At 48.5% G+C, this 21347-nt stretch overlaps 1 protein-coding gene across 1 annotated transcript; it reads left to right on the plus strand.

Moving 5' to 3' along the window:
• Positions 1-16402: 16402 nt before the first annotated feature.
• Positions 16403-17359, plus strand: LOC311157838 (transcription factor SOX-3-like; the record flags this gene model as incomplete). Its single annotated transcript, XM_084212816.1, has 1 exon — positions 16403-17359. The coding sequence occupies one exon, from the start codon at positions 16403-16405 to the stop codon at positions 17357-17359; it is 957 nt and encodes a 318-aa protein (XP_084068942.1).
• Positions 17360-21347: the final 3988 nt, after the last annotated feature.

Raw genomic sequence — 21347 nt, forward strand, 5'->3', positions numbered from 1 at the left:
GCTGGGTTTCACCTGGAAGTGGAAGAGTTCTGTACTCCTTGTGACATGATTGAGCTTGTGTCAACGTATTTCCTAATAGGATGGTGTTAGTGTTGAAATACCAAATAATTCTGGCATGCAGATTATCTGAGTTTACAGTTTTACTTTCACAAAATATGGAAAAGGGGATATGAAAGTTTCCTGCCAGTGTTATGTTTGTGTGATCCTGACAGGGGTGTACATCATTTCCAGCATTCCCTGCTGCCCTGGAATGTCCTTCTCTCCCCAGAACTCACCTGAGTGAAATTCAAAGAGAGAAACCAAAAATAAAGTAAAAATAACCAAACTATTGCATTCTGAATCTGAAATCTTAAGCACTAAGAAATAGATTTTGACACGTTCTGTATTTGACACAGGAATTTCAATCTTGGAGTGGCATGGAGAAAGGAGTGCAATAAAAAATAAATCCAAAATGCTGACCCTAACAGTGCCAAAAAATGGGTGCAATAAAAAATAAACCCAAAATGCTGACCCTAACAGTGCCAAAAATGGGCAGAGTTCAGCCTGAGTTATGAACAGCCCCAGTGTGGAATTATCCCAGTAAACAGCAGTCTAATCTGAAATACAGCACGGACACCAAAACCCTCCTGCTTCATTCAGGCTCCTGAAGGAAAGATAAATAGCATTGTCACTCCTCAAAATTAAGATTTTTAGAAAACTGGGGGAAAAAATGCTGAGCTTAATTACCCTTTTAATTAGCTCAGCAGACAGCTCTTTAGTGGCTGTCATTACAGAGGAACAAGCAGAGCCTTTCACATACTGTTTCTGTCAGAAATCTTCAGATGCAGAAAAACAGTTTTTCCTGCTCTTACAGTAATTTTTATTTATAGGCCATTTCTAATGCAAATATTGGCCTAAAATCAAATGCTAAGTGATTTGGCAATAGAGATAGAGTAGGAATGTAAAGGATTAGAGTGCTTAATGTACTGGAAAGAAGTTTATCAATACTGACAATTCTCACAGTGCTTAATCAAACATTTAAGACAAGTGGAGAAGCAGACAGTAAAGACTTAGGGCCTTTTGAACAATAAAAGCAAACAGACTGTCTTGTTAGAACATGTCAATTTATGGTGGAATAAAGAAACACCTACAATTTAGTTACTCTTTTCATATAGATAACAGTGGCTTTAGGGAGTGAACTGACTTTAAAATGACTGTGAGTAACTGCTGAGGAAAACAAAGCACGACTTTCCTTTTATAATCAAATTTTACTGTTTGCAGCTTGGTGTGAAAAGGATGATTGAGGATTTTTTTTTTCCTTAAAGGCATTTTTTTTTTAAAATCAACTCATAATAACAGATTTAAGGGTCTGATCCTTCAGTAACACATCTTGTATTTATATTTGCAGAGCCTGAGTCTGTCTGCAGAGGAGCAGGAGCAGAGCTGGGAGCTCTCTCTGTCTCTGCAGGGTAAATTTGGGGAAGAGGCTCACACGCCTGCATTGCCTGGGCTAGATTTTCTTAAATAACAAGTCTGAAAATCCCTGCTTGAAAATTTGCTGTTGATTCTGACTCCTATCAAAAAAACCCCTTTACTTAAATCCTGTAGTTTTGCTAAATATTCTTAGTGAAAATCGGGATCCAGTTTAAAGAGAAAGGAGATTCCAGTTTCTGGTTGGATTTCAGAGATTACTGTGGGTAAACTCAGCATCAGTCCCACTTGTGGCATTGGATTTACACTCACATCAGAAAGCTCTTAGTCTGCCTCTTGGTGTCCTTTTACAGAAATAAAGATCTGTAAATATTTTTAAGAAAACAGGTGCTGTAAGGCCAGGAAGGTTAAATTCACGTGTGACAGAGCAATAGGAATATACTGCAGACTGTGTGAGCAGGGAGAAGAGGAAGTCTCTAAATAATAAAAAGTAATAAAAATAAGAATAACTGCTTATCAAACTACTGGTATTATGACAAAAACATAATTGGCATCCAGGTACTTAGTGAAATTTAAGTCTCAGAAGAGCAGAGCAGGACTCAGCTGGGTTAGCTGAAAACCACAAAATGTAAAAAATATGTTGAGTTCAAGGATGAAATCAATTAGGAAGCAGTAAGCATTTGAAAAGCAGTAAGAATTCAAATGGCAATTTATTCTCTTTTTCAGAACTGAGTGTGTATAACCCCACCTGTCCTGAGCTCCCCTATGCAGTCTGCTGCTACAGTAAAATATCCTGAGCTTCCACCTCCCCACACTGCCTTGAGCTCCTGGAAGCTGTGTGTCAACTTCCCCTGCAACACTTCTGGCATATTAACTTCATTTGTACATAGTTTTAGTTTATTAGTTTATAGTTTTATAGTTTATTAATTCTAACTCCGTTGCACATGCAAGCATTGCCACATTTCATGTTAGTTATTTGCTAGTTGATCTCAATTATTGCTCTAAAATCTTTTTTTTATCAAGAAGCCTCTGTTCTATTCATGTTTTCCTGCAAAACTGGAAGACACAGCACAACTGTTCTGATGCAATGGATTTAGACTGCATGGCAAGAGTTCTAAACCAGAATATTTTCAATTTGAGAACGATGCCAACAAAAGAAGATAATTTGTTTAAGAAGCAAGAATAAATCCTTCACCTGGCAGAATGAGTATTTGATATCAAACTTTGCAGGTGTGCCTCACACCCTGTTTGTTCCTCAGTAGTCTGGAAGCTGTCACTGAGTGGGAGCTCGATTTCAATATTAAAAAATCCAGTTTGCATTTTGGCAGCCTAGTGCCAGTTGTGTTTACACCGACCCTCCCCGTTCCCAATTCCATGTTGCTTCAGGCACTCACAGCTGGACCTTGGATGTCCGGAGCTCAAAATTTAAACCTGCCCTGGCCACCTGATGAATATTCAGGAGAGGTTAATTCGTGTTTGCCACATGCAAATGGAGCTGTCCTGGTGGCCATTCACACCTGCTCGGGCCCATATGCACATACAGCTTCTCATGCAGATTATAAATTCTATTGCACGTCCTGAAGGCTGAAAAATCCTGCTTAAAACCATTTTGCTAAAATGGTTTTACCTCATTCTGTATCGTTCTGTTCCTGCTCAGCCATCTGCATTTTTTTAAGGTGCTTTACCTGGGTTTCCAGAAAGAAGCACATCGCCATTAGTAACATCCCTAAGCACATTCCTGTGACACAGAATTCACACCAAACAAGTAAAAATATGCCACGCACAACCCTTATTTATTAATGATTTTAATTGTCATGTTTTGGGCTCCTATTCATCATAAGGAATGTGCAAGTGGAGACATCCATGAATTTAACTAGTTTGAGTAAGTCAGTTGAAGCCACTTGTAAAATCATCCCAGCAATATTATCCTCAGTGGATTAAATAATAATTTAATCATTTTTCTACCCAATTTCTAAAGATGGAATAAAAGGACTGCTTATCTATTTCCAAAAATAAAATAAAGCAGTAGGATGCATTTGAGTATGATGCAGGTGCATCAGTAATCAGCAATAATCAAAGTCAGTGGTATAAGAACATCATAAAATTTGCATCAATAATTATTTATTGTGAATTCTATATGCTATATTATCTATAATTCGATCATGTTGTCATTAACTACTATTAAAGTGGGAAGACAGCAGGGATTAATTCAAAACAGAGAGTCCTAAATATGTCCTGCTCCTACACCTCAAACTTCAGAAACACAAACCCCCTTGTGTGCAGAACAAATTTCTGGGAAAGACTCATAATTGTGAGACATTACTTTGCTGCTAAATGAATAGACCAAGTTGGGCTCTGTGATGTCGAATTCTTGCCTGCAACTCCACAGTTATTTAAGTGGAAATACAGATTCAGTCTCACACAACGGCCACAAAAACAAAACAGGGAGATTTTTTTCACTTTTGTCTTGTTCTTGCTTTAAATTGCTCAGTGATTGTGTCTGCCACCGTGTGTGTGTACACTCATGTATTTGTCCTATCTGCAACATTTATATCAATCTGTAAAACACCAGGATTTGGGGAGCAGAACATGAAAAGCTAAAGAGTATTGATCCCTCTAAGAGTGTAATCAGAGCCTATGTTTGATCAGTGTGTTAGGAATATTTATCATCATCCTTTAGATATGATATCACCTGAGATGGAATTGTGGTGGTTCTTACTGAACAGACATGCATGAGCTGCCTGGTGCCATGAGCATCAGAAGTAAAAATCATGATTTAAAAATCCCTCTCATTTTGCAAACATGTGACTGACAAAAATGAGAGGTGTGTGATTATTACAATGATTTTGGCTCTACACAAGGCAATAAAGCAATAAATCAGATATTACTCCAAGTCTATAAAAATGTTGCTGGCTGTCTAATTAGCTCAAAGCAAAATGCATCAAATGAGTAGTGATAGCAGGGCCAGAAGCTGATAAATGCCAAGGAAAATTCAAATTCTCCTTTAAATTGTAAAAACGGTTTTTCTGATAGAAATCTGAACGTGCAAAACGTTGCTCTTTTACTGTGTGTGATAGGAATGCAGGAATAAGGAGAAAGATCTGATTAGCAATTATTTGAGATCAAAAAATCCTCTATTTTCATCTCGAGTGCAATGGTATGAGCAGAAAGGAGACCTGTCCATCCACACTTTCCTGGCAATTTAACTGGGAGGGCTCTTTGTGTGCAGGAGCACTGCACACATTTCTCTCAGAACGCTCAGTTCACACTCACTGTGTCATAATTGCAACTTATTGAAGAGTTAATGATGCACAAATGAGTACAGAGAACCAAGGACTTCCAGCTCAGTGTACCTAAGGCAGCAGCACCTAATAAACTGGCAATTTTCTTTTGTAACCATCTGGGATCAGCCCCAAAAAACTGGAGAAAAAGGGATTTTTTGGACCAGTCCACATCCTCTGTGCCACCTTGTCCTTTCTTGAGCAGAAAGTTATCAGCAAACAGTGGAACTCTCTTTGCTCTTCATCTTCCAGCAAAGGTTTTAAAGTGAAATATAACAGCATAAATCTCAATCCTGTGTCAGCCCAGCAGGTCTCACATCCCCCTTCAGCCTGGGAGTGTGCAGCTTTGCAAACCTTAAAAATGTGCATTTGCTTCAAGCTCGAGCCTTTTCTTGGTTAATCTCCAGCCCTGGTGTAAAGCTGTCAATGGCAAATGATCAGTTGGGAAGTTGGAGAGAATTCTGATTGTGCATTTTCATACAACAGCAAAAGCAACTTTTCTCTGCAGCTCTCATTTCCTCAGGCACTCACAATTAAAGGAATAATAACGCTGTAAATTGAAATGTGTTCTGTGGCTCGGGATTAGTTCTGAATAGAGGAAATAGTAACAGAGAATGTGTTCCCTGGCACTGGGGCAGCACCTGCAGGAGGCACAGGGTGCCCTCTCCTGGGGTAGGGAGTTATCCCCTTTATTCCATGTGGGACATGAGATGATTATTCCCATTTTTGCCGGCACTCCTAGGTGTAGGCTTTCTTTTTTGGGAGACATCCTAGCCGTCTGTGTCTGTCTGAAGTGTCTTGAATGAGCTTGAAATAAATAATTTGGGTTTTTTTCAGACTAATTCCTAGCGCCTCATCTTTTGGAAGTTCTTTTTTTTTATTTTGCTATAATACTGTAGAGTATTTCCCATGTCACTGCAGTCAGTGCCCAGCTCATTCAGGCCATATCCTTTACATATTCCTGAACCAAGTCACAAGGAAGCAGAGCTTTAGATGGGATTGCTATCAGTCCTTCTCTTTCTGCACTGTTTTGCCCTGGTGTTTGGTTTGGAGTGTTGCCAGGGGGTTACAAAATCTGATCTGACTGTTCCCTGCTAGTCCACGTTGATTCTGAGCACTTTCCAGCTTGTGATATTTATGGGCATGATCCATTACAGAAATACAAGATGCTTCAAGCCCTGTGCCAATCTGATTTAGCCCAAGAGCAGATCTCCTGTTTATTTCCCATTTATTTGATATCTCCTGGTTATTTCAGAGACTTTCCCCACATTGCTATTTTGCCCATTTTCTGAACCTCTGTGAATACACTCAGGGCTTCCTTCCCTCACGTGGAATTGTGTTCAGTAAAAACTGCAACTATTGCAATATATCCAAATGCTGTGATAGGAAGAGCCATAAAAGCATCAAGTGGAATTTGTGGTTCACTTTTTAAAATGGAATCTGGAGAACAGAAGAACAAGGTCCTCCTTTTTATTTAAAGAGTGTCTATGTTGCAGGGGTTTGTGTGGGTTTGCTGCCATTTTTTTATGCAGTTGAGCTCGACTCAAGCTGAAATGAGAGGCAGCAATACTGTTGATAAGGAGAGTTTTTTTTTTCAGGCAAAAGTAAGGCACAAGTGCCTCCCTCTAATTTTCCATCAGCTTTCCTGGGAGCCATTGGTGTGCAAATAGAGCAGGCTCGGGTATTTATGGACTTTGTGTACAGAAATTGGAAGGCAGATACAGAAATACCTGCATTTGCACTGATTAAAATACAAAATTATAAATACCACCTATTTTCTTAACAACCTGCGATGGTTTTACAGCCCCGATCCAAATCAATGGATGGATGAAACAAGCTCTGTACAATACATTTCTGCAAGCTAATCCCAACACTTCACTGGACACAGCTTAGACACACCTTGTTTGTGAGGTCTTAATCGAGTTAAATCAAGGTGGAATACCAGAGTATTGTGAGATTACACCATTTTCCAAGGGGTTGTGGAGTTCTTTTTAAAAAAAGAAATGGAACTTGTTTGTCGTTTTGTAAAAGTGGGAATGGGGTGAGCCAGGACAGAGGCAACTGACAACAGGAAAAGGGAAACAAGCCACAAATGGTGTGGTGGCCCTTCCCTGGCTTCCCCTAAATGGCTCCTTTTGAACCTTTTTCTCCCTGTAGCTCATCCTGCATTCCCTTCCTCACTTCCCAACAGGGTTCTTCAGGCAGTAGGCTCAGGACTGCATCCCAAAGGTTCTTTTTTCCTCCGTGATCCCCTCACCGAGCCACCTTTTGATGGCTTCTGCCAGAACAAGGCTGGCTTTGGTGGGTTCTTCCCTCTTTTCTGTCGCCCAGATTGTCCTGTGACCCTCACACAGGCTGAGATCACACATCCCATCACCTGGGAACTGCTGTCCCACAGAGCAGGGAGCATCAGCTCCCAATAATCACCCTGGGAGGAGCAGAGAAGGGAGTCCATCAGAAACGCTTCTTAACCAGGGAAAACTGGATTTGCCTCAGATTCTTTGCATGAAAAAATCTGTTGGGTACACCAGCAGCAAGATCCACCTCGTCCTTCTAGCTGCCCCTTGTGTAATCGGTGCTTCAGTTTCAAAAATGGCCTGGAAGTACCTATTTTACAATTTTTTACACCTCTTTTACACCTATTTTACAAGTCCTTAATTTATGTATCGTTGCATAAATTCCTCCCCTGCAAGTTCCTGCTGCACTTGCCCCACTAGGAGAGGAATTGTTGTCCACAGGGACAGTGAAAGCTGCACCACGGCAAGACAGGAATTTGAGTAGTTCTTGGGAAATCTTGACAATCAGGCGATTGATTTGAGCGATTAGAGAAATCAAGGATGAGTGATGAATATCAATTTAAATAGTGCAGCTATTTGTGACCACCTTCAGGTCAGAAATGTGTTTGTCCCACGGAAACAGCCCGTATAATAATTGTTTCTTCGGTGGGCTCCTTGTCTGTTATTTTATATCTATTGTATATATCTATTGTTATTTTTTATCTATTGTGTATATATATATATATTGTTATTTTTTATCTATTGTATGTATCTATTGTTGTTTTGTATCTATCGTGAGCATAGATGCATATATTTGCTTTAAAGAAGGCTGGGGAGCACGTATTGCCCTCATTTATCAGTGTTTTAGGGGGAAAAACGAACAGAAAGGATTTTCAGGGCTAGGGAAGTCCTCTCATGACTGCACTGGAATGGTCACAGGAGCTGAGTCCTCTCCTGATAGAGTGAGAGGAGATAAAACAGGTCCCAGCCCTTCAGCACAGCTCCAGTTCCCTATTCCTCTATTTTTCTGTAGAGCTCCGCTCAAAGATCTCGTTGCTCCGATAGTCAAAACAATTTCAGGTGAAATGTTCAGGTTCTGAGTGTGAGCTCGGTTTAAATTCACTTGTTCTCCCTACCTCGGCTCATTTCCAGGGGCTGAAGACACGGTCAGGGCTGAGAACTGGAGCAGCGGGACTGGGTTTTCCCAAGTTCTTAATCTCCTCAGGGATGCAGATCTTTATGTGGGTTTTGTATTGTAAATCACAGTCTCAACGACACTTGAGCCCTCATTTGCATGGAGGGAAGTTTTTCCCACTAGTTAGTTCGGGTGACTTTACTGAGATGAAATAATTTCAAATCAAATGACTTGTAATTAAAATCTTACCAAAAGAAAAAAGAAATAAAAATAAGGAAGGTTTGTTCCACTAAAAACTGAGGCAGAAGTTTGCATTATTCATAATTTTCTAACTGCTCTCAAGCAGGGAGATCACTTCAAATACTGACATGAGTGACTCCACTCTGGGAGTTAGGAGATCATTCTTTACCAGATTAAACTATTTCTTTTATTCTTCTCTATCTCAGGGCCAGGCAGGAGTGAAGGGAGATACAGACACCAAATAGAAAGATGTCCTTTGTATTTCATACTAAAATCACTTCTAGGTAGAAGACAAACATGATTTAGGTTTTTGGACAGGGAAAAATATTTTTTTCTTGAGCACTCACTTTTTCAGAGATGAAAAGGATTTAAAGACACCTTATGTCAGCAAAACCAATTTATATTTATTTGACCAACTCTTTGAATTAAACATCTAACCTGATTTCTAAACAAATAATACAACGAGAAAGGCGACAGAAAGAAAAGTAAAGGCAGAGGAGTGGGGAGAGAGGAGAAAATATGAAAGTCACAGATAGATTACCAGGAGGGATGAAAAACAATGTGTGTGTAATCTTTGTGATTTTATGGGCTTTTTTTCTAAAGACATCTCTATAGCCCAGCTGAGTTAATACGAGAACAGAACTTGTTTACAATAAAGCTTTGTGGTTATTATGTGTAAATCATTACTGAAAGACTATTTCAATTACACCATATTGATTGGATAATAACAAATGATAATTTACTTGTTATACCTAATCATAAAAGTGTGGCTAGAGAGAAATGGTAGAGAAAGAAAGGATTGTTTCTATGATTGTATCTCAGAATCACAAGAAGACTTGTATTATTTTTATATGCAGGAGAATAGTGTTCAAAAATAAGTTTCAAACTAAATAACTTGAAAGAGAGCTCATATTTAAAAGCTATTACATGGCAAGTTAATTTTATATTTTGAGAGTAGAAGTATTATTTCTAAAATAATAATGGGTTAAAAGTAATGTGGGGAGAACCTGCCTGAAGTAATCCCTCGCTCCTGAGTGTAATGAAAGAACTCAGTTTAGTTCAGAACAACTGGGGTTAGTTTTTGACTATAATCCAAAGACAGCAGAGTCTTATTCAGCACTTCATTTTCCTCAGGTTCTTCAGCCCTGTTTTGTTTTCCCTGCAGAAGGCACACAAGTATGAGATGCATGTGCAAAATGTAATTATTTGATGTGCAGTGGAAACATCCAGCTGCCTAATGTGAAGTTTCTCATGTTTCACCAGTTCCTTTACTGAACATAATCCATCCTGACTGACCTGGAGAATGCTACACTGGGCTGTCTGAGTATTGCAAAATATGTAATATTCGTTAACTGATTAGAATAAAAACAAAAGGGAAATGGGAAAGCTGCCTGCCCTGTCTCGGGCTTTTTTTTTGGTGCAACAGAGTTTATATTCCCCTCTGTGTTTTTCCACTTTCCTTATTTGAAATGAACAGCTGTAATTGAAAAGCAAGAAGCTCCATGGTTTATAGAAATAGGTGTTGTTAAGAGCCTTAGCCATCTAATTTTCTTCCTATTGCAGGGCAGGCTTCCTATTGTCTGTCCTTTAGAGCTAATTTCTTTTCTGATCAAAAGGCCCACATCATTGAAAAGGTAGTAATGACTATTCATTTGCTTGAAACCTCCATTCTGCAGCCTGCAAAGCTTTATTTAGAAACTGCTATTTCTTTCTAAAAGGAAAATCTCATTTGTGTCCTCTATAATGTCAATTAAAGTAGAATATATTTTAATTATATATCCTGGAGAGAAACCTTTCAGGATCTCAATTTGCTGTGCCAGTGATACAGGCTGTAGTTTGAAACAATATGTGCCTTCAAAACTGTGTGTCAGAGAGTAGGAATAAGGTGTGTTTTGATTTTAATTTGCCACTAATGAATAGTTTATTTGCAGCTAATTAGCAAGTTAGAGTTTTACAATTAATGTCCGATTTCTAATCCAACTGCTAAAAAGAGCACGGCCATGATTACCAGTAAATAAGGTGGTTATTGCAGCTGTATAGAAAACGCCAGAGGAAAGATTCGCGAAGTTTTAAACGGGAAAAAAAACAGAGATGATTTGAGTTTGTGGGGTGTGTTTGGTTTGGGGTCTTTTTGTGCCTCCACTAAAGCCCAGCAACAAGTACCGGGCAGGGGGGGATTCCGGCCGGGGGAGGTGCCGTGTTCCTGCGGGGAACGGCGGGGGGGAAGGGGCTGCGGTGCCCGGGGCTCGCCCGCTCTGTGCCCGCGCTGTGCCCGCACGGAGGGGCCGTGTCCCCGCATGTAGGGGCCGTGTCCCCGCACGGAGGGGTTGTGTGTCCCCGCACGGAGGGGCCGTGTCCCCGCATGGAGGGGGCCGTGTCCCCGCACGGAGGAGCCGTGTCCCCGCATGTAGGGGCCGTGTCCCCGCACGGAGGGGCCGTGTCCCCGCACGGAGGGGCTGTGTGTCCCCGCACGGAGGGGCCGTGTCCCCGCATGGAGGGGGCCGTGTCCCCGCACGGAGGGGCGGCTGTGTCCCCGCACAGAGGGGCGGCTGTGTCCCTGCACGGAGGGGCCGTGTCCCCTCACGGAGGGGTTGCTGTGTCCCCTCACGGAGGGGCCGTGTCGCCGCACGGAGGGGTTGCTGTGACCCCGCACGGAGGGGCCGTGTCCCCTCACGGAGGGGGCCGTGTCCCCGCACGGAGGGGCGGCTGTGTCCCCGCACAGAGGGGCGGCTGTGTCCCTGCACGGAGGAGCCGTGTCCCCTCACGGAGGGGTTGCTGTGTCCCCTCACGGAGGGGCCGTGTCGCCGCACGGAGGGGTTGCTGTGACCCCGCACGGAGGGGCCGTGTCCCCTCACGGAGGGGCTGCTGCCAGCCAGGGCTCCCCGCACGGAGGGGCTGTGTCCCCGCACGGAGGGGCTGCTGCCAGCCAGGACCCCCGCACGGAGGAGCCATGTCCCCTCACGGAGGGGTTGCTGTGTCCCCGCACGGAGGGGCTGCTGTGTCCCCGCACGGAGGGGCCGCTGTGTCCCCGCACGGAGGGGCTGCTGTGTCCCCGCATGGAGGGGCTGCTGCCAGCCAGGACCCCCGCACGGAGGGGCCGTGCCCCCGCACGGAGGGGCGGCTCTGTCCCCGCACGGAGGGGCTGCTGCCAGCCGGGCCGCCCCTGCCGGGGGAGCTCGGGGCGGGCAAAGGGAGCCGAGGTGTGAGAAAACGATGGAATAGTTCAGGTTGGAAAACTTCTTGAGACCGGCGAGTGAAGCTGGCACTGCCAGCCCATCACCGAGCCAAGTCCCCGAGCGCCGCATCCCCGCGGCTTTTAGGGGGTGGGAGCTCCAGCAGCGCCCCGGGCAAGCCGTGCTAGGGCTGGATAGTTCTTACAGGGGGTTCTGTAGGCTGTAACAGCGAGGGGAAGTTGCAGAAAGTTCCTGTTACTGGCTCATCCACCGGGATGAGATTTCTGCCAGGCGTTGGGCAGCGGGGGTGGTCTCTTTGACATTTATTCTCGTTTTTCCCTCGGTGGTTTTGCGGGAAAAACACATGAGCTAAATCTCTGGATTCCTCGGGGCTCCGCAGCGAGCCCTGGCGAGTTGTCCTGTGCTGGTGGTCCCCTCCAGAACTCTGTTAATTGGTAACTCGGGGATGGAGAGAGTCCTTATTAGCAAACTGCCCCCCTCCGCATCCCTCCCCTCCCGCTGAAGACAGCTCCGTGAGGCGATTGCCAGGAAGGGCTGTTTGTCAAAGGCTAATAAACAAATTCCTGGCGAACACCTGAATGAGCCAGGGCCAGGAACAACCCAATTAAAAAACGGGAGCTACTGGTTGTTTTTTTGTGGCGGTGGAAACAATCCGGACTCGAAAAGGGTCTATTCAGAGGGCGCTCCGAGAGGTCTGTTTGCAGCCCTCTATTGTTGTCAGAAGCCAAATAAAAGTTCAGCTGGGGGGGCGGGGGGAGGGAAGTGATTAAAAAAAAAAACAAAAAAAACAACAAAACATTCACCGCTGCCTCCTGAACGCGCTGGGAGGCTCAGTTCAAAGGGATCGAGCTATGACCAAACGACGCTGCCCGGGTTTACCCACGCACTTCAGATTTTTGTTCCTAAATGTTGCGATTTTTAATGATGTCATCAGAAGTAACCCTTGCTTGCCCGGTGAGCAGCAGGGACAGCTGGAGGCGGTGGTACAGCTGCGATCTCCACGCGGCGAGGCGCTGGGGCAGCCACGGGAAGGAGTTGGAGCTCGTTTGTCGGAACTAATGATTTTGTTGTCCCCCTCGCCGGGCTGGGAGGTCGCTCCAGCCGTGTCAGCCCCGCGGCGAGGGAGGCAGCAGCGCTGCAAGGCAATCTCGAGCTGTCTTTTGGGGTGACACTTAAATGGAGAATAAAACCAAAAAAATCTCCTAACGACCTTCAACTGTAGAACCGGCCTTAAATGGCCCGTTTAGCAGCCACATTACCACGCTGAAAACTTCTGGGGAGGATGTGAATGCCAGCCTGAAACGGGGATCACGTGAACTTTTATCTTAAGCATCGCTAACAGGCTGGACATTTTCGGAGGATCAACCTAGCGAGGGTCATCAGGGTCCAAACGAAAGGGGCGCCCAGCTCCCTTGTCTGGGCAAATTTCGAGGACGAGCCCTCGCTGATCTCGGTCGGGAATTAGGCTGGTGACCAAGGGGATGTTTTAATAACAGGATTAGACGGGGCCGGGTCCGTACATAGACTTATTCTTTAAAAGCCAGCGATCCTCCCTGACACAGTTCCAAGATTCTCCCGAGCTCTTCTGGAGCTGTAATTAACATATATTAATGGCTCTTTCTTATTAAGCGTTGATCTCGCAGAAACTCCAGGCAGACCCTTTCAAATGGCCCTTTTCAAGCGCGGCGTCTCTCTCGCGTTCGAGTTGGGTCGTGCTGTAAACTCCTTATCTCGCCTCACGCTCCTTTGTCACCCAAATAAATAAATAAATAACAATAATAAAAGGCTCCTCAGCCTTTGACAACTGTATTTACACGACCTCAAGTGTTCTCCCGACCCCCACCGGACACACGGGGCTTCCCTCGTAGAGAATTTAAGAAAATGGCTCCAGGCGTTCGGTTTATTGTGCCGGGCTGGGTCCCCTCCTGCTCTCTGCCCCTTCCCTGCGTCCCGGCAGCTCCGCAGGCTCCGTCCCCGTTCCCGGGGAGCAGGCGGAGGCTGGAATTTGCTGCCAAGGGGGTGCTGGGACGGGCTCTCAGCGCACTGCGGGTAACTTTGGGGACAGCAGCTGCTCCAGCGGGCTCGCCTCGCTCCTCCCGCTCCCCACCAGCGCTTGCAGGGAAAAAGAAGGACAGAGACAAGGAAGGACAGAGCGACAGCCATCGCAGGTGCGGGGTGGCCGCGGGAAGGGGATGCTGGTGGAGACCTGCGAGCGGCGACAGCCCCGGGCAGCGGCGTGCCCGGGGGGCTCAGCGGGGTCCGGGGCACAGCCCCGAGGGAAGGCGGCTGCGGGCTCCCCTCTCCGCTCCCCAAAGGCCAGTCCGGCGTTTACACTGCCGCCGAGGCGGGGGGATTGGAGCTCACCCCCTCTGGAAATAGCAATCAGCCGGGTTTTGAAGTTTTCCTCAGAAGATGTGCGGCGTGTGGAGCCAAGCGCAGCGGGAGCGTTACAGGGACCTGTGAAGTCTGAAATCTGTACTTAGATTTTTATTCAGTCAGGTTCAGTTATCTTACAAGATTAGCGTTCAAGAGAAATGTATTGGTTTGAAATAATATGGACTTTAAGAGTGTTGAAGAGCTTCGCTTTTAGAGGGAAGAAAATCTCTAATTTGAGACTCAGGCAGTTCAAAGACGAATTGAAAGACAAAGTAAGAGTCCGAAACTTAACGTTGTAATATTTATTTAAGCATTGACGGAAACACTACTTGGGGAATTTCAGCGCTCCCTCTAATTCTCCATACAGCCCAATTTTTCGTTGTAGCCCAGCGCGTCCAGTCCCTCCAACAAACGCTCATATAAAGAAATATCAAAGTATTGTCAGGATAGATATCAGTCCGATTTCCTGGCAGCCGGGCAGGTCTTAAACCTCGACTGGAGGAGCCAAAATATATTGAGGTTATTTTGTTAATTACGACTGGGTGAAGCTTTTCCAGTATATAGCAAAAGTTACACACGAACCACTCCCGCCTGGAACAACCCCTCCGCTGTCACCCTGTCCCCTCGGGCTGCCAAATTTTGATTTTTCTCAATACACCAGCAGCAAACCAAGCAAAAAACAAAGCGCTGACTACACCATAGCCGGTCGCAAGCGGGATTTATTTCCCCTTCGACGTTGTTTAACAGATCATTTTGTCAACAAATAAATCCGTGCAAAACGAGCGAGACCTTCTACTGCTAAATCCCAGCAGTGCTCAGATCGGCCACTTCAACCCCCTCCACGCACCGCGCTGTTTCCAGCGTCCCTCCAGTGCCCGTGCGGGCTGCAGCAGGGCCGGCAGCTCCTCATCCCCGCCCTGCCCTGCCGGTTTCCTCCTCCCCGTACCGATTACCGTCCTTACACTCGTGGTCCTCTCTTTGGGGTGACCCCGGTGCCCGCCAAGTCGGGGAGCTGCGGCGGCAGCATCGCTCCTCGCCGGGCCGCCCAGGACGGGACGGGGAGCTCAGACACCTCCGTACCTCAAGGCCCCTGACCCTCCCCGGCGCCCCACACGCCCCTGGGGCAGTTTGCTCATGGCCACAGCGGCGATGCTGCCCGCATCCTCCGGCAGCGAAGCTTTCCCCGAGCAGCCTGCGGCTCGCTTCGCCTCTCCTGCCGCAGCGCTCCCCAGCCCGGAGAGCCGCCCGGCTTCTCCAGACGGAGCTGGAGCGGGGGCTGCGGGAGGATGAGGAGGCGCAGGGATGGGGCAACCCAGCCCAGCCCAGCCTGCCCTGGTCCCCGGCGGAGAGCGCTGTGCCTGCGGTACTCCCAGCGAGCTGCCGGCCCTGTCCATGCAGGTGCGGTGTTCGTGCCTCTGGCGAAGGAAGGGAAGGAGGGGTAAAGGCAGAGGAGGGACGGACGGGGAAGCCGGTGATTGACAGCTCAAGTGGGCGCCGCTCCACTCACATATCCGCTGCCAAAGTTTTCTTTCACACGGAGAGAACTTTCTGTTGCCATGAAACTCGGGAGATTCACGAGAGCCGTCCCCTCTACCCCCCCTCGCCTCTTTTGGGGCAGCCGAGTGGAAAAGCTCAAGTGGCAGCGGGGTTGGTGTAGGTGGGGATGGCCGGGAGTGCCCGGCCCGCAGCCACCCATCCCGGCCCCGCGGGCAGCCCCTCACCCACGGACAGCTGCACGGCAGTGTAAATTCTCCCCCAGTCGACAGCTCAGGAGTGGAAGAGTTTAGCCCGTCCATCCTTCCCCCGCCCCTTTATCCGCTCCGGGGGCGCGTCCGTACGGCGCGGGCTCCCTCGGTCTGCGGGCAGCCTCTCCGTGCGTGGTCCCGGACCGTGCATCCCCCCGGGCTCCCCGATCCCCTTTGTGCCCGGCAGCCGCGCAGCTCCCAGCGCAGCGCTCCGCCCCGCTCCTCCTCCCCGCGGCCCCGAGGGCACCCCCGGTCCGGCGGCAGCTGCGGGAGCCGCTCAGCCCCGGGGCAGGTGCGGGGCCCGGGGGCTGCGGGACGCGGCGGGAGGGGCCCGGCACCCGCGGCCGCGGCATCCCCGAGCCCGGGTCCCTCCGCCCGCCCCCGGCCGGTCCGCGGCCGGCGTGGGGCTGTCGGGAACCGCTCGCTGATTGGCCGCCGCCCCCTCATTTATAGCCCGTCAATCACGGACCCCCGCGATCCCTGCGCGCATCGCCCGCTGCCGCCCGCGGGAGCGCTCCGCACAGCAGCAGCTCCGCCACCGCCGGCACCTCGGGGAGCGGCGCTTCTGCCAGGCACCGAAACTTCCTCCTTCTCTCGTGGCAGCCGCCCAGACAGGTTCTTTCTTTCTTTCTTTTTTTTTTTTTTTTTTTGTTTTGTTTCTATTTTTTTTTTTTTTTTGAACTTCCTCTCCTCGCTCGGTGCCCGCCTGCCCGCCGCCCTGGCGCACCTTTTACCGGCCCCGGCCATGTACAGCATGCTGGAGACGGAGATCAAGGCGCCGCAGCCCACGCCGGGCAGCACCGGGGGCAACCCCGCTCCGGGGAGCACCGGCAAAGGCGGCGGAGGCGGCGGGGCCGGCAACGGAGCGGGAGCGGGCTCGGACCAGGACCGGGTGAAGCGCCCCATGAACGCCTTCATGGTGTGGTCCCGCGGGCAGCGGCGGAAGATGGCCCAGGAGAACCCCAAGATGCACAACTCGGAGATCAGCAAGCGCCTCGGCGCCGACTGGAAGCTGCTGAGCGACGCCGAGAAGCGGCCCTTCATCGACGAGGCCAAGCGGCTGCGGGCCGTGCACATGAAGGAGTATCCGGATTACAAATACCGGCCCCGGAGGAAGACCAAGACCTTGCTGAAGAAGGACAAATACTCGCTGCCCGGTAACCTGCTGGCCCCGGGGGGGGGCAACGCGGTGAGCAGCCCCGTCGGGGTGGGGCAGAGGATTGACACTTATGCCCACATGAACGGCTGGACCAACGGGGCTTACTCGCTGATGCAAGACCAGCTGGGCTACAGCCAGCACCCGGGCATGAACAGCCCGCAGCTGCAACAGATGCACCGCTACGACATGACGGGCCTGCAGTACAGCCCCATGATGTCCACGGCCCAGACCTACATGAACGCCGCCTCCACCTACAGCATGTCCCCCGCCGCCTACGGCCAGCAGCCCTCCACGGCCATGAGCCTGGGCTCCATGGGCTCCGTGGTGAAATCCGAGCCCAGCTCGCCGCCTCCGGCCATCACTTCCCACTCGCAGAGGGCCTGCCTGGGAGACCTGCGGGATATGATCAGCATGTACCTGCCCCCCGGCGGGGATGCCACAGACCCTTCCGCCCTGCAGGGCAGCAGGTTACACAGCGTGCACCAGCACTACCAGAGTGCCGGGACTGCCGTGAATGGTACCGTACCACTAACTCACATATAAACTTGGCTGCTCCGGACGCCTCCCCGTCCTAATCCCTAACCCCACCACCGCTCCCTGACTACACCGGGACGTACGGCAGTGTTGCTCGGCTTAGCAGACTTAATACTAACTCTGGAGAAATTTTAAAAAGGAAATCCGTTAGTTGTGTCTTTTTTTTTTTTTTTTTTTTTTTTGTACGAGAAATAATATTTGAGCAAGTTTGTTATTTTAATAGAGCACAACTCCTGCCTCCTAGAAGCCGCTGTGAAGTTTTCAAACCACGGCAACTCCTTTCCTGGTTTCGGCTAGGTTGGGCACTGTTTTATTCGCTTAAAAGTTTTTAAAAGAATCTTTCATCTTCCAGTTTGATTTCTAGCGTTGCAATGACATAAACAAAAACCGCGGGCTTTTGTTTTTAAACTCGGTTGTTCACATAATCGCTGTGGTTTATTAAGTGTTTTGTTACCGACCCTCGCTTGGTTTCCATCCGTAATCTGTAGCTTCCACGACTTTTTAATTTTGAGGTTTTATTCCTTGAAAAGGGGGAGGTGGGAGAGAGCAGAGCTGTGCGGGTCGCAAACGCGTTTCTTTTATTTATAGTAAGTTGTATGTCTTGGTTTTTCTTAAGCTGTAAACTTATGTAAATGGGTTTGTGAATTTTACTGTGAAACATGTTTTGACATATCGGATAAAAAAACGTTTTAGTTTTGTTACCGGATTCCTTCCAAAAAAAAAAAAAAAGAAAAAAAAGTCATCGAAATACTCCTTCCCTGTTCCTAGTCCTCGTTTGCTTCCTTCTTCCAAACGAAGAGAGATCAATAAATTTTCTATCAGGCACGTCGGCGGTGTCCGGGCGCTTTGTGCGGATCCCCCTTGGCTGCGGGCAGCGCGGAGCGGGGCCGGGCCGAGCGCATCGCGGGGCTCCCCGCGGCCCCACCGCCCGCTCCGGCCGCTGCCAGCGCTGCTCGGCTGCGCCTCCCTGCCCGCCGAGCCGGGCTGTGTTTTGGGGGGCGGGAGAGGGAGAACGCGCTCCTTGCATTTGCTTTTCTATTCAAGTGAAGCGGGAGCCGGGCTGGGGAAGCGTCGCTGCCTGCGAGCCGCGGCCACTTGTTGCCTCTCCGCCCGGCTGCCTTCCTTCTCTCGGCCGGCGGCGAGCGAAGGGGATTACGGCTCCGCCTCGGCTTGTTGTGCTTTTTATTTCTTTTCTTTTCTTTCCTTTTTTTTTTTTTTTTTTTGTCAGGAGGATTTGCCTAGATACGCCAGGTCATCTAAAATATTTACAAAGGTAAAACCCGTTGGGGAACTCTTAATTAGACTCCATTAAAAATGAATGGTTACAGGAGTCCCCAGAGGAAATCAATAATTCAATCATTTCAGTATGTTTGACGAGTGCTTGGAGTATGGACAACTTTTCTTTCCTTTCCCTGCCCTTTTTATTTTTTTTAGTTGGTTTTTTTTAAGGGATGTGCGTTACTCGTGGCTGCGCTGCGGAGCAGCCCCCGTGGAGTTCCGAGGTGGCCGGCGGAGCCGAGCATCGCCTCTCCCTCTGTTCCGGCCGTGTCCCCACGTGTGTCCCCGGCTCCTGGGCAGAGCCCTGGCTCCGAGCTCGCCGCTCCGCAGCGCATCCCCGCTTCGAGCTTCGCCCGCTCCCGGTGCCCCTCCGCTGCTTGCCTTGGGAACAGGGGCAGAGGGGCCGCTAGGGCGCTGCTGGGCTTTGGGTTTGGGTACGGGGAGCTGCCCTGCCACCCCTTCCCGACCGCGGTTTCGGGGTCACTTTGTGCCCCTTGGCTGCCCGGGGCCGTCGCATCCGCGCTCCTTCCCCGCCGCTTCCCTCCCGGCCCGCAGCGGCTCCTGCCTTCTCTGCCGAGCACGGCCGGGCTCGGGCAGGGCTTCCCCCGGGCTCTCTCGAGGGGCGAGGATGCTCTGCAAACCTCCCCCAGAGCCCCGTTCGCTGGGGGTTCCCGGCTCCTGACCCCGGGGAAGGGGCAGCTCCTGGAGCGGGTCCCACAGCGGGGCTGCCCCCGGGACGGGCTGGGGGATCAGCCGGTGAATGGAACCCAGCGTGTTTCACACCCACAGCTCCATTATCTTATCTTCCATAAGATTTCTGGTGAAATCTGGCGAACCTGTGGCGCTGCTTCTGCCTGGTTGTGCTGCTGTCCTTCAGGTAGGAGCAGGAGGATACAGTAGCTGGCACCATGACCTGCTAGTCCTTGAGGAGAAGCAGATCCATGAATAACCTGGAGAGGTCTGAGAGAAGGTGGCAGCATCAGTGGGGTTAGTAAAGTGCAGGACACAGGGCAGCAGCAGGACCGGTTTCATCTCAGCTGGAGTCAAACTCTTCCCTGGCGCTTTCCAGAACTGGCAGTGTCAGGACAGCTCTCAGTAAGGAAGAGTGAAATTCCCATTCCCCGAAACAATTCTTCCTCCACCTTCCCAGGCAGGTGTGCAGGTGCAGGTCTGACAAAAGCCAGGGCTCCTGAGCAGGTGAAGGTGAGCAGCTGCCAGCTCTGGAATTGTACTTGGTGTCTTCAGAGTCAAACTGCAGCTGCATCATTACACGTAGTTGTTCTTTACATCTGAGTTGTGTGGAAGTGGATTCTCTGCCATGAAAGGGGAGAAACGCGGTTTTTTTCAGTTTGTAGTATTTTTAAACTCAAGTTATCCTTGTTTGGCCTAAGTCAGGGCTGAAGGAAGAGTCTGAGCAAGTTCCTGAGGGGTCAGAGAGAAACGTCTCTGTAGAAATGCCTTTACCTTTCTCCCTCTGGAAGCTCCTACCAATGGTTTGGCTTAGGGCTGCTTTTCCTGATTTACTGGTTTTGAGATGTCCAGGTAAAATTCCCAATGCAGTTCTCAGCTTCCTGGGGCTAAACTTTATCCCAAAGTTCATAAACAGTGGTCAGAGCTTGTGGGAAGGGTTCTGGACAGGGCCATGGAACCCAGCCTTGCACATTAACTATAAATACAGATACAGCCTCCTCTTCCCTCAACAGGAGTGTTTTTAATTAGAAAGCCAACAGCATAGAGGGAGACATTGCCTGAAAGACAACTTTTTTTTTTCCTCAAAGAGCAGTTATATCCTTTGCTTGGGCCCAGGAGGTTTCCCTCCTGAACAAATGCAGAAACGTGCTCTCTTTAGCTCTGATAAAAGTTTGTTTTACTTGTGCTGAACTCCATTTTTAAATTTGCAGGGTATCTGGCCCTTGACATCCCTCCAGCATGCATGCAGGCATTAAATCTAAATGCCTATTTAGCACTGCCCAGGCAGGATTTCCTTCCCCTGCTGCTGTGGGAGAGCTCAGAATGGAGCCATTGACATTCACAGGTAAAGTTCCAAACGATGAAGTGCTGGGCTGCTGCATGTGCCCCATCATCATCAGCTCTTTGCACATTAAAACAACTCCAGCCTTATTCTACAACATCCAGGATAAATGCAGGTGCACCCTTTATCTTTGGAGTGACCAAGCACTGGGTCTGAAGAGGTTAATGCTGGCATAAAAGTGTAATGACAATATTTAGGCTTTTGTTTTCACCTGGTTCTGAGGGGAAGATGACACTTGGTGCTGTTGGTTTGTCAAAACCCTGTGTATTGGGTTACGTTTTCCTGGTTCCTTCCTGTGCCAAAGAACTTCAGAGTTAATTTATTGCAAAAAAAAAGTTGGTAAATTAAAATATTTCAAGTTAAATTTTTGAAACAGTGAGTAAAGTATAATAATTAGCAGAGGAGACTGATTGTGGGTATTTTAAGAATATTTTAAGGATATATGTTAAACTGCATGCTTTTGTATTTCTGCTATTTCTTTGCTACAAGAAGAGATGAAGACTTAAATTCAGGAAAAGCATTAGCATAGACACTTTGTGAAAACATTCATCAATTTTCTTTTTAGCTGTCCCATATCAAACAAGGGACTAAGAAAGATACTTCTCAGGAACTTGTCTAACTATCCTCCAGTGCTAAGGGAAAGGATGATTTCTCAGGGATGAGCACACCTGAAATGTGAAGCTGGGT

This window comes from Fringilla coelebs (genome assembly GCF_963513975.1).
Source record: "Fringilla coelebs genome assembly, chromosome: 11".
Classification (NCBI taxonomy): Eukaryota; Metazoa; Chordata; class Aves; order Passeriformes; family Fringillidae; genus Fringilla; species Fringilla coelebs.